The sequence below is a fragment of the Helobdella robusta genome, assembly GCF_000326865.2.
Source record: "Helobdella robusta unplaced genomic scaffold HELROscaffold_55, whole genome shotgun sequence".
In the NCBI taxonomy this organism is placed as follows: Eukaryota; Metazoa; Annelida; class Clitellata; order Rhynchobdellida; family Glossiphoniidae; genus Helobdella; species Helobdella robusta.
Window position 1 is genome coordinate 1,111,540 of NW_008705295.1, and position 14,899 is coordinate 1,126,438.

Consider the following 14,899-nt stretch of genomic DNA (forward strand, 5'->3'; position numbering starts at 1 on the left):
CGTAAGCAACAAGAGAAAAATTGAAAGGAATGTCTTTATCCATGTGTATATATTGTACATACCTTGATAGTTTGCAATTGATACATCTGAACAATACTAAAAAAAGACTTTTTAAAAATATTAACAACCACAGTAACAGCAATAACAAAAACAAAAATAATAATAACCAACAAAACATTAAAAACAACAACAACAAAAACAACAAACTCAGTAACAAAACCATCATCATACACACAGCGTAAATTCAACAAAACATTATGCACGGACAGAAAAAACATGATGCTTAAGGCGAACTAATGATATTTGATCATAATCATCCCTGTCATCCTACTCTTCCTCCTCCTCATCATCGTCGTCATCATCATCATAATCATCATCATCAACATCTTCATCATTATCGCTATCGTCATAACTAACAGTGTCATCGTCGTCATCATCATTCACATCATCGTCATTTTCATCATTATCACTATCATAATCAAAAACTTCATCATCTTCATCATCGTCATTATTATCACTATCATCATCACCGACATCATTATCATCCTCGTCCTCATCATCATCGTCATCTTCTCCATCATCATCATCATCATCATTATTTTATTATTATTTTATCTGATGAGATTTTTTTTTTGTTTCAAGTTTGTTGACGCTTAATGCTTTTTGCAGGCATGGCAACAGTCATGTGAGAGAGATAGAAAGAAAGAGAGAAAAAGAGAGAAAAAGAGAAAAAGAGAAAGAGAAAGTGAGAGGGAAAGAGAAAGAGAAGAGAGAGATAAAGAGAAAGAGGAAAAAGAACAAAAATTGTAGATTTCGTTTTTCAGTTCTAGTTTTCTTTAAATAATCAGACAAATTATTTGCTATTACGATTTTCTAAAATGAAAAAATTTCTTGTTATAGAAGCGTACCTCTTAAGTGCTCACGTAAATTTAATATTGATAATGATGACGACGACGACGACGATGATGATGATGAAAATGATGATGATACTGATGATGATGAGAATATTAAAGAAGATGAAGATGAATAATTTTTTTAAACTAACCGGAATTATGATTAATAAACGATAAAAGTTTCATTCATTCTTGACGGTGTAGAGAGCATTATATATGAGTAAGAAAATAAAAAATGATGACCACAAAACAGTAGCGATATATAAAATGAAAATATGATGATGCAATGCTGACGTCACAGAAAGTGACAATAATGATGAAGAACTTTGGTATGGAGCAGTAATAAAAATATACTTCTGAAAAACAATTTTTAAAAAACTAAACAAATGCTGACGTTAAAATCACATTACAATATCCTCAGATAGAAATAGATGAATCAACCCAAAATAATGACTGTGACAAAGGTCTCACATATATAATAGTGATAATAACAAATGACAAATGATGATAATTTGTATGAAAAGGACGAAAGAACGATGGGAATGATAACAATGAAGACGACATAGTGAAGATGTGATGAAGATGATAACAAGGAAACAACAACGTCGACACGGTAACGATGATGAAGATGAAGATGTCAAGAACCATTCATTCGCTGCCTATATAAGGCACAGCACTGCAAACATTCTGTCCATTCGTTAGAATATAACATGCATTTATGAACGCTTTGCTTTTTCTTGCTTTTTAAAGGAATTTAATTAAATCTTATTATTTAAAGTTTAATAAGTTTTGTCTTTGTTTTTAAATTTAAATGTTAAATGTTATCGATATATTCTTATGGTCAAATGTTCGATTAAAATAGTCTTCTATCTCTTTGATTACTCTCAACTACAACTGACAAAAAGGTAAATATATAAGTTGTTTTAAAATAATTGTCAATGGTTTTTTAAAATTTAGTCATTTTTCTTCTAAATTTTTCATTATTTCGGTGTATAACTTCAGTTTAATACATAAAATATCATGTGTTTGATCGCATTATTCGATTAAAAACTCAAATACGTCTAATGTCTTGTATATTTTCTGGCTTTTTTTTAAGAAAAAAGTCATATGACGTATGGCATCAGCAAAGATTAAAATAATAAAAAAAAATTATAATTAGAAGATAATCACGTGATGTGATGACGATCTTACTGACAAATTATAAGAAAATGGTTGTTGTTGTTGTTCTTCTTCTTCTCGTGCCTTATCTCTATTGGCAACAATCGACCCCCACAAAACCCAATCTTTAAAACTTTGTAGTAGTTGAAATGTGGCGATGTTCAACAAGTGACACAAGGACATCACGGATGTTATTCGTTATTTTTATAAAATGGTTATCATTACGTTAATAAAACGATGATGATGATGACGACGATGATAAGAATGATATTAATGAGTAAAACAAATCTAAGAGCCGGCATTAGATTGGCATCAAAGTTAATTAACTCTAATTATCAGTAATTAATTTTAAATACGCCGCTAGGTAGCACTGACGTCTTTAATTAGCTTTTTTTTTACGTTTTTCAACTTAATCAGCAAAAAAGTTAGGAGTAGTTCCTTTCCGAAAAAAATTCTATTTTTGTGAAATCTATCCAGATTGAATAGTATATACATTTGAAGAATATGAAGCAAATTTGGCTTTTCGAATGTTAGTTTCAAGCTCATTTAATTCTCAACAACTTTTTTTTCAGAGTAATCAAATAATTTTTTTACATAAAACAGTTTAACAAAAAAATAACGATAAATATATTGTGTGTAATATTGGTATAACAAATAAGTTTTTTGTACAGTGCTCAATATAATGTTCAAATAAACTAACAAACCATTGTACTGCTTACAAAGAAACAACATTTAAAAAAAATTTATCCTTCAAATTAAACAAAACTTAATTTTGTCAAAAAAAAACAATTTTTTTACTTTCTCTCCCTCGATGCAAACTAAAAACTCGTTTAAAATACAAATTACATCCTCAGGCACGACGTAACAGTCTTTTCAAATGAGCGGATTTGCATAAGTAGATGAATTGAAAGCGCTCTTTATATGTTTTATATGTTACACTACACTGCACACACGCAGACACACATACAGACACACGTACAGACACACGTACAGACACAAACAAACACACAAACATTTACACAGAGAGACGCTCACAAACATACATTTTTTATTTTTCTAGCATCAACCTGCACTGTTTAAAATGCACGAAGGGTCTGCAAGCATACATGCGTAGATAATTTTCATGTATATTTAACTGTTTAATGCATTACAATTCCCGGACGAGTATAATGAAACACAGAAAATTAGTTGGAAAAAGATAATTCTGCTTTTATCTTTAGTAGGTATAAACTTTGAAACTTTTATCATCAACACACACATGAAAATATCAGTTGTATATGTAAAAAATACGCTTTAGCGGAATATTCCATCCCTATATTTTTTAAACATGTTGAATGTTGATATATTATATATGTCAATATATTGTTGGTGGCAATAAGAGGTTAAAAATAGACCAATGAACAGACAATATCAATACAATATCAGTGCGACAAAAAAATTATCAATAACCTCAATAAGGAATAAAGTTGAATAAGAAGGAGAAAGAAGGAAGAGAAAGATGGAAGAGTGAAACGTCGTCGTGATTATTTATCAGACCCGTGAGACAACAAGTTTGTTCGGTGGCGCATGCTGGGAAATGATCGATAGAAGCGATTTGTTATAAAGACTGCTGCTGCTGATAAGCATTAATATACATATGCATTATACATATATTCATAAACTGTTTGGGTTTTGTTTCTGTTGGTGTGTTTTTGGTATGTTTGTGCTGTTTGTATGTGGTGTGTGTGTGTCGGTGTGTGTGTGTCGGTGTGTGTGTGTGTCGGTGTGTGTTGGTGTGTGTGTGTGTTAGTTTCATTGTTGAACTGCTGATCTATAAATATACCACATCCGTTATATATTTTAAAATCTACTAAACAATTACTAATATTTTATAATATAATATTTCAAATTTGTAATTACAAAAAGTTTGTTTTAACAACTGATTCGCCCAAGCAGTATCTGAATTATCAAATGTGAGGCATTCTTTTAATAAGAAAACAAACAAAATAATTATTCTCATTAGTTTGTGTCGATAGTCTTCAAACTCTCCATTAGTTAAAAGTATTTAAAGTTTAATTTTAAATTAACGACTGTGAACATACACACAAATTGCAATATTTTTGTTACCAAAAACATTCACATGATACATAAACAACGAATAGTGAAGCTTATTAATACCTATATATTCATGAACATGGCTAAGCTTGAAGACGTTAAGAGTGTGTGTATAAGTGTTAGGTGTGTTCACGTATATCGATTGGTTTTTGCTTGTGTTTAAGAGTTTTTGTGGTAATTTATGTTTATGTTTGTTTGTTTGTTTGTCTATGTTTGTCTGTAGTTTTTCATACAATTATATTTGAAATGCCTATCTAGGTTTTGTGAGCATTTATATATTTTGTATTTATGAATGTGTGTACGATATATCTTACGTGCATGTGCGTGTGTATATGATATTTGTGTGTATGTGTGTGTGTGTACGTGTGTTCGTATATGTTTGTATGTGTTTGCTTGAGTTTGTTTTTTTATTTATGCGTTAATTCATTCAGGAGTTTGAATGAATTTGAATGAGCGAGTCGTTGTTTATGATTGTTGCAAGCCCGAGCGTGTGAACGTGCTGCCAATTTGAAGTTACTGAGGCGAGCTACAAATGCTATTTGCCATTCCGTCCCCTCTGAATTTCGTTGAATTTCTACTAATTTTTTATTGTTTTCTATTAGCTTAATTTAATTTTCCATCTTTTTGGATAAAAAACAATTTGAATGAACTTTTTATTTAATTGAATTTTCTCTTACGAGTCACATCAATTGCACGAGTGTGAAGCGGACAATAACGGATGGTGTTTTCTACAAAATGATCAATTCATTTTTCTATTTGCCCTTATATTTTGTTAGTTTAATAAAAAAAAACAATTTGACAAAGTAGAAATTGTCATGAAAATTTTTTGTATTATGAATTTTACAAACTATCAAATAAAATTGATGCATACATGGATATGGTTCAGGTTTGAACGAAGTAAAATTACGCGCGCACACACCCACAAACATAGAAAGAGATAAATAGATAGAGAAAAAAAAGTAAAGAGAGAAAGAGAGATAAAGAAAGGTAGAAAAAGAGAGAGAGATTTGTATATACATACTACGAGAGAGTGGAGAGAGAGAGAGAGAGAGAGAGAGAGAGACAGGCAAACATATTGTTGCGAGCATCTGTTGTACTGGTTGTTCGTGCTGTGAAATGTTTTATTCGAGTTGCTCAACGAGCCATGAGGTCTTATGTGCAGTTGGAACAATTTTTCAATATTTTTTTATGACGAGTTTTTTGGCTTGGGAGCACATTCTTGTTTATATATAATAATATGTTTATTTTACTGTTTGGAAGTAATTTGAAAATTGGTAGGAAAAGTTCTGTTTGTTGATAATTTTTCAAAATTGAAATATCCGTTTTGCCAAGTGCATGGTTCTTTATTATATTTTAAAATCAAAATGTCTGACCAGCTACAAAGTTATTTAAATTTTAATTGGTTGCTTTTTTTTGCTTTTTTGTATTTTTTTTGCAATTTTTTAGTTTTACGAGCGGAAATGATGAAAGAGATTGGAAACAAACAGAGGACTTTGTTTGAAAAATGAGATGAAAAAACATTCAGGAAGGAAAAACATTGGAGCTATCAATTTTTCTTACATCATCATCAGCATCGTTATCATTACCAGAATTTCAACAATCATCACCATCATCATTGTCACTATAATCATCACCAAACGATCGTCATTATCATCGTCATTTTGTTTATCACAATCAACATCATTATTTTAGCAACGACATTGGGTTCTCGATCGACAAATTATTAACCACTTTATTCATTATAACATGACGGCTGCTTATTGAGTCACAATCACTAAACTCGATGAACCTCGCATTATGCACACCTTAGCTATGAATTATTTGACCCTAGCATAACCAATGCATATCATCGCACAAACATTACCACTTTCATTACATATTGACAATGTAAATATCGAACAATTACGAGAAAACAACAACAACAACAATAACACACACATAAACATACACACACACAAACAGAGGTACACACATACAAACACACACTCACACCCACACGTACGCACGCACATACACAAACACCCACACGTACACACATACAAACACACACGCACAAAAGTTCAACGACATACGCAACAGAAAAACGGTGAAAAAATTTTTATTGCAAACGTTATGAACGTCACGCTGACCCGCCAACATTCAGCTGGACAAACAATTAAAATACCTTAATACCAAGCAAATACCAGAAAACAATTTTGTTACAAACAAAAATATTAATTATTTTAGAGGACATATTTGTAGATGAGTTTGAAAAAAACAATTTGTTTGTGGTTGTTATTCTTATTTGCATTTTAATTTGTTTTTCAAATATAAATTGAATTTTGTATTTTATATTTGTATTGTTTGTATTTTTCACTAACGCATTACTTAATGATTAAATTCTGAAAAGTATTAGCTAAAATTATTAAATACATAAGTGCGAGAGAAAATTATATAACATGAACTACTTTTAGTAGAATATGTTTTCATGTTTTTTTCTTCGGGAGTTATCATAAACATGTTTATTTGAATAAACATGTTCATTTGTGGCGAGATGACCCGCCAGTTGGGGCGCCGTAACTTGTGATAGCCGCAGTTACCGTGTTCTAATGCAAACAAATCATTCACTAGCGAAATGAAGTGTTGTCGAGCGTGTACGCTCATGTGTACGTTTTGCGTTTTTTTGAAGTTGCAGATACTAATTTCAAACTTGTAGTACGCCAAGAAAACATTAAAAATTAATATGTTTGGATTCTGAGATATTTTGTATTTTTAGCATTTCGTTTGTAGGGTATTTTGTATGTTGAATATTTTGTATATTGTGTATTTTGTATGCTGTGCGTATTGTATGCTGGGCATTTTCCTACGTTGAATTTGCATGGGTTAAGCTTCGCGTAATTTGTTTACGTATAAGCAAATGTCATTACTCGTTTCATCTCGTGCAACTTCTTGTTTGTGTTGCTACTGCTGCTGCTACTACTGCTGCTGCCGCTGATGATGATGACGATGTTGGTGATGATGATGATGATGATGATTGTGACGATGACGATGTTTACTGTGAAGATGAAGATGGATTACTGTTATTTATTGATGACGATTTTATAATTTTTGTTTTGTTGATTTAGTTATTGTTGTTAATAACAATCGATCATAAACACACAAACACACAAACACACACACACACACACATATGTTTGTATATGTATAGATATCTGTGTGTGTTGCTTTATACATTGGCATTGACACATACATATGTTTCAAATGTCCTATCCTTCAAGCCAGCTTCCCATCCTCGCCACTGCTGTTGCGTCACGCCATTTCTATTACTCAAATATTTATGGAAGTGAATGCCTCAATGCTGAAGTTGCTGATGTCGATGACTTAGATGATGAAGATGTGATAATGACGATGGTAATGATGATTATATGTGGCTTAGGGTAGGTCGTCAGAAAAAAATTGACTGTGAATAGTGATAAAAAGTTGCTATGGCATGGATCTAGTATGAAATGAAAATTTTTTTCAAAATCAAGACTCATCTTCCTTTGCCGCCAGGTGGAGCAAAATTGACATTTTTAGCTTATATTGTGCTTTTTATACAATGTAAATAATAATTAGTAAAACAATTTGTTTTAATTTAAATTTATAATTAATGATTAGAGTAATCATTATTTTTATTATTAGTCATTTTATGAATTATAAAAATACTCCAAATTACTAGAGACACTTCTTACTTTAGAGATTAAAATGAAGAAAATTAATAATTGCAAGGACATAAATTTTCTCGTTCACGGCAATATTAATTTTTTAATTCGTTCTAAATAATAAACACCGTTATCGAGATGCTCTACTAATAATTAATAATAAACTTGGAAATAGTTATAAACAACTGCAATTACTAAAATTAGGAATAACTGGGCTCCCAATTCTGGTAGTTGTGACGCTTGTTCAAATTGGTCGATGCTCTTCCTCATCAAATGAAATAGAACGGTTTTTTTATATAAAGTTTAGTGATTGATTTAAAACGTGTGTTAAAAGAAATTTAAAAACAAAGAGTTTGTGAAAAGTTCAAAGGCGTCTCACGCAGAATCTTTTAGAAATATGCTCCAGTTTCCTACAGTGGCTAGAGAATGCGATAGGTATGGCGTATCTGATGTTCAGGAGCTGCTATAGCTACAGCTGCCCTCACAGACTATGGAGTTATAAAAAAGAAAGGACAGCTATTATTGACCGCTCAAAGCTGAGACGACAAAAGCAACAGCTTCGAGCCAAATTACTGTATGAAGCAAAGATCAATTTTTTTCGATGGAAGAAAAGACAAAACTATTTGTACGTCATTAACTTGTAGCAAGAGCTTTTTCGTTGAAAAACATATTACGTTACTTTAGGATACAAATTAAGGAGCCTATTGCTCCACAAAAGCTTTTTGTGGAGCAATAGGGAAAGCACTTGAAAAATGTCATGAGTTAACTGTTGTAAAATTTGAAAAACGACAGAATAATTTGCCGACACTTCTACAAGATATCACAAATATCAGCAGTATCCTTTCAACATAGTTAAAACAATAGAAATTGGAAAAGTATAAGAAGAACTGACTAAAAAAAACCTGGTCCTTTAATTCATTCACGTTGGCATACAGCAGCCAATTTGTATGTTTCAACCACGTCACTTTATAAAGAACTCACATTGCTTACGGACTAATACATTCTAATAGTTTATGCTCCACTTTACAAAAATACAACCTCAGTGTTATATGGATGCTAGGCACCTGTGGCGCTTGATTCAATTTACGCGTTTTTTTCCTAAAAATGAACTCCAGATAATAAATAAATGTGTTCAAAGAAATGCTCTTTTGTGTCACCCAGAAAATATTCTAACAGCAATGCTGCTGGATGACAGAGATAAGAGAACTTGCAGCTGGACGAATTAAATGTGCAAGAAAAGCCACAGCACCTGGTGAAGGTAAAATCAGAAAATTTCAATGTCCTTCTCTTAACTTTGAGGCTGCCGAATACTTTTATCTTCTATTGTCTTCTAAATTGGCAAGACGTTCCAAGAACCTCGCCACCTATGCTACGAGATATAAGTGATGACAAAATTGAAGCAGCAATTAAAGTATCTTGAAAGTGGACACTAGAAATATATCCTTGCTATAATCAAAGCGTGGAACGACATGTAAAGTTGGTAACCGAAGCATCATCGCCAGTCTGTGGTGCTCTGAGACGTGATGGATATATAAGAGCAAAATTAGAATCAAGAAAAGAAATTCCACATTTTGGTTTAAAGAAGGACTGGAAAAGAGGAGAGATTAACTGAAACTGATAATATTATAATAGTAAATATATATTATATTATAATAAAAGTCAATGTTCTTCTCTTATATGCAAAAAAACAGTGTCTTTTAATTATCGAATATACTGAAAAGTATGTTGTGTAACTGTATCACTCCAATTATTGAAATTTAAAAAAAAAATAATAATTTGTGTTTTTTTTACAAAAAAAATTGTATTTTTATAAAAAAAAATTTTTACGAAAAAAATAATTTTTTTTACAAAAAAATAATTTTTTTTTACAAAAAAAATTAATTTAGAAACAATTTAACAAAATAATAAAATGTAAATCTTGGTTTTAATATTAATCAAACAATTGGCATTGAATAGAAATACTGTTATATATTATATGAGCTTATTTCAATGGCAAATTTAAGTCATTTTTCAAGGCCCTGGCGGCAAAGTTAAACAAAATTTTTTTTTGTAAATTTTGTTCCAAATGTGATCCATATATGCTAGAGCAACTTTTTATTGCTATTCATAGTCGATAGTTTAAAAAAAGTTTTGGGACGACCTACCCTAATGTGGCTGGTAACGATTATGACATATACTGTCAAGAATATCTCCACTCACCATTTCACTCATTTCAATTCTTTTCACTTCATTCATTTCAATTCTCCATTAAACAAACTTTTGGCAATCTTTTATTCAAATTTACTATCAAATTATTATTATTAAATTCTCACCAGAAACAGAGCCATCTTTATAGACCTTCCATTGAAGCTCTTCAGGAATTCATACAAACATACCTAGCTATATCGAAAAAATTGTGAGGAACGATATTTAATGTGGAAAGTTCATCCAGAAAACTGCAAAAATTTTACATGTTGAGATAACAATCACAACAACAATAACAACAACAACAACAACAACAACAGCGGTAGTAACGACAGCAACAATACAAACAGCGTCTAATAGAGTTACCGAGTGCGACACACAACATCAGCAATAACAACAAAGCTACGCTCTAGAACAACGGCTCGAGATAAATAAGAAGTACCACTTGTTAACATTTTCATTTGTCGTAAAGAAACATCCTAACAAACGCACAACAAACAAGTTATACACACAAATAAAAGCAGAAAAACATGACCGCTGTGATAGAGATTCATTTTTATCGAAATTAACAGTAATTTTTAACCTCTAATCTAATTTTGCTCTTAATCCGAAGACTCCACAGACATCGAGTTGTAAGGGTTTTATCACTTATAAATAAAAATCTTTTGTGTCTAATTTAAGATTTGACGTAACTTAATTAAAAAACAGAAACCACTGCGATTACTAAAACGTTTTACCATCAGCGCATCTGACAGCAGCATCTAAAATTACACCTCCCCATCTCAAAACAGCCAAAAAAAGATCTAGTCATAAAATTTGAAATCATTTTTTCTAAACTGTCGATAGCTATCTACTGTTTACAACAACAAAACAACAACAGAGCAACAACAACAACAACCCCTACAACAACAAAACAGTAACAGAGCAACAACAACAACAACCCCAACAACAACAAAACAGCAACAGAGCAACAACAACAACAAAACAACAACAACGATATCAACAGTACCACTTCAATTTACACTTCGTCCTTTCGTATCTTGCAATTTTCAAGGAAACCATTCATTTATTTTTAAAACTCTAAATCACTCAATTCATCCATTTTTTAACACATTCTTGATTTACAACTGCGTCTCTCTTCTGTTTCTTTTCTTTATTCACTCTCTTGCACTCTCTTGCACACTCTTGCACTTTTTTACACTGTTTCTTTCTTTATCTTCTTTTGTACTCTTTCTTCTCATTTCTTTCACTCTCACTCCACCCGTATCTCTTTTCTTCCTCCTCACTGCTTCTGTTTTAATTCTCATTTTTTAATTCTTTATCATACTATTTTTTCTACAGTTTAACTTTTAATTTCGTTTTTATCATTTTTATTTGTTCACCTCTCTCACTACAATTGATTCTTGAGAGGAGGGGGAAGAGGAAAGCATGGGCAATACCCACGACACGCAGATAGCACGCATCGAGGCAGACTTCATTGGCTCTAGGTGGAAAACTGTTGATGACTACAGATGGGGCTACTGCAAAGATAGAGGTAGGTGCTTGGCTCTATTGATTTTTTGTTTGTTTGCATCATTTTGTTTAAAATTGTGAGTGTTTAAAATTTTCAGAAAATGTAATATCTAGAGATAACAGTCCAGAGCATCTGAATATTTTTATTATCCTAAACAAGTCTTTCTTAATACATTATATATTCTCAAAGAACAAACTTTTGAATCTTTCTACAGCGAATTTTTATAATTTTATGGCACTTGAAAGCACCTATGATTAAAAAAATTACCTCCGGTTATACACGTAAGATGCACTGCTTGACTTCAACTTGAAAGTAGCATGCACTTCTTTCTCTTCTTAATTAATTCCTCCCGGCACTATACAGATAAAAATTTTTTAACTCTGCCATCTTCAAAAAAATTTTGTCTTGACTAGTTTTATCAGTTCATTTTTTATAAGAGGTACTAGGAAAATAATTATTAAAAAATCTGCAAATCCCGAAAATAATAAATAAGATATAATTGGAAATATCATGACCTCACGTTTTGACCCGGTAGATATAGTCACTGCTTGCATCCAACTAACCAATCAACCAACCAGCTAACCAGCCAACCGTCCAACTGGCCAACTGACCAACTATTCAGCCAACAAACTAACCAACCAACTAACCAACCAACCGACCAGCCAACCAGCCAAAAATATTTCAACGCGTCACAGCTGACTTATTTACTGGAATTACATCATTGTGACAATTTGATTCCACCTCATTCATTCGTTCGTGTGAACGTAATGCGTTGGCAAAATTGTCAGAAAATCTTTCAGTATGAATATTTTTCAATTATTTTATTTTTTTTTTATTTATAAACAATTTTTAAATTCTACTAGCAATAATTTAGTCTTCGTACAATCAACAATTTATGACAAAATAGTGGTACTAACCATCATATATTTATTGAAAATATAATTCAAAAGCAAATTTATTCAAAAACCACATTTAATTTGGTTCTTTATTGTGTATTTTTTTAGGTATTTTATTGGTATTTAGTTGATTATATTTGAAAAAATATGTTATTTATACATGGTTATATATTGCAAAGATTTAGTGATTAAAAATTTGCTCGAAGTTGGCAGTAAATAATTTTTCACATTCGTATTTATTTGATTTTTCATATGAAGTTTTTCCATGTTTGATTTATAATTCACATAGATCCTTAAAATAGCCTTTGAACATTTATGCCTTGCTTAATTATTCAGCCAATGCTGACGCAAAGCAGAACTGCTCACAAAAGTATAATGTTCTTCAAATGCGAGTAAATGTTAAAGAAATTGTTAAAACAAAAAGCACCTATATATGTACGCAGATATCTACACGTGTACATCTACATGATTGTAAGATTTGCCAGAACTGCATTCAAATTAGGGCATTGAACAGCTGTCATAAGATCAGTAGAAGATAAATAAATATTAGATATCAATTGAAGATGCAAGAAAACGCTTGATAGTATTGTATCAGAGTCAAAATTTTTGTGATTATGTGTGTTTATTGATGAGTATGTGTAGGTGTTTATTGGCGTGTGTGTGTGTGTTTGTTGGTGTGTGTGTGTTTGTTGGTGTGTGTGTGTGTGTTTGTTTACCTGTATACAATACTAATTATGATTTAAAAATATAGTTTTCAAGATTTAAAAACAAATTTTAGAAGAAAAGTTTTTTTATTTTTTTTCAACATTTACGTTTTCCTCTAAGTACAAAAGAAAGCAGGAGTCATTTAAAAAGATTACGACTCTTGTCCAGCATTAAATCTTTTTTTCCTCCTTTAAGATAAAACATTACACAGTAAAATGATGAAAAAAAATCTTTATTTTTTATTCTGTTATCTGCCTTCCATGTCTGCATTTGGTGGATGTTTTTGTAGTAAGTGTTGTTGTTGTTGTTGTCGTCGTTGTGGTTGTCGTTATCTAACATGTAGTTTGTAATTGTTGTTGTTTATGATGACGATGTTGTTGTAGTTTTTTGAGTATTTTGTGTTGATATTGCTGTGGCATAAGATGTTGTTGTGCAAGTAGTATGCTAGGTCGTAATATATGTTATAGTAGTTGAAGTATTATTATTATTAGTAGTAGTAGTAGTATTGTTATTATTAGTAGTATTGCTGTTGTAGTGGGTGTTGTTGTTTTTATTGCACTGTTAAGAATTGTTATAATATTTGTGGCAGAAGTATTCAATATAGTATTTGATTTAGTAGTAGTATTCGATGGAGTAGTCAGCGTTAATGTCATGCCGTTAATCATGTTGTTGTTGTTATTGTTATTGCTCGTGTTATGTTGGTGTTTATGCTGTTGTAGGACTTATGCTAGCTTGTTGTTTATATATATTTTGTTTTTCGGAGTTGTTGGTGTTGAAATTTAAATCGTCTTGCATTGTAAGCAGGGGTGTCATTTTTTGGTCTATAAATGAGTGCTGAGGGAATCCAGGTCTTGTAGTTGTATCCTGCTGTCTGCTGATGTATGTTTTGGTTGTATGTCATTTGTATGTTGTTTGCATTCGTTCGTTTGTATATGTTTTTACGTTTTTGTATCTGTTTGAATGTTTTGAATATTTGTTTTTTGCTTTTTGAACTTAATTTGTGACTGTGTATATGTGATTGTATGTAGGGTGCGAGTTAAATTCGAGAACTTTTTTTTATTAAATTCAAGACATCAAATCTCTTTGTTCATTGTATTTTTTTGTTTGTTTGAAGGAGTTTAAAAGAATTCTGTGAATGTTTACAATGTTCATTGAACAAATTTTGTTGATTTGCCTTTGATTGAAGAATCAATAGAATAGATAACATTGTGAATTATTATTATTCTATGTATGTGAAAATATTCAATGTTGAAACAAATTAAAACACACGTATCTATATACAAATATGTAGGAATTGTTATATACGTACATGCATATGCATTAAAAACTTTGTCTGTATAAACAATCACGTTGATTCCACGTACAAAACAAGAAATAAAATAAATGAATGCACAGGAAAGCTCGCTCGCAAGCGCAAGTCGTATAATGTTTGCGTAGCGAGGCAATTAAATCTGCCTTTTCATTGATGCAATAATTACAAACATTCATTATGTGCCTTAGCGCGTGTGTGTTTGCGTTAAAAGTGGTTGTGTCTGCGTATGTTTTCTTAGGTCTCGTTTTGCTTGTGTGATGTTAACGCTGATATTTCTGAGTAATGTAATGAGAGAAAATATCCATTAGTTACAATTTTTGTGTGTGTCGGTACTGAAATGTGACTTGAAAAGTATCATTTCATGTTGCGTATACGCACGCACAACATGTGTGTGTGAGATTATATGCGTGTGCGTTTGTACGCTTAAACACACGTGTCTGTGTGTTTGTGTGTGTGAGCGTTTG

The 14,899-nt window shown here is 31.4% G+C and overlaps 1 protein-coding gene across 1 annotated transcript; it reads left to right on the forward strand.

The window, feature by feature from the left end:
- Window positions 1-11,437: 11,437 nt before the first annotated feature.
- Window positions 11,438-12,957, forward strand: HELRODRAFT_179650 (hypothetical protein; the record flags this gene model as incomplete). The annotated part of the gene is made up of 2 exons (XM_009028452.1): window positions 11,438-11,543; window positions 12,755-12,957. 2 exons carry the CDS (start codon window positions 11,438-11,440, stop codon window positions 12,955-12,957), a joined length of 309 nt encoding a protein of 102 aa, XP_009026700.1.
- Between the last annotated feature and the right edge of the window lie 1,942 nt (window positions 12,958-14,899).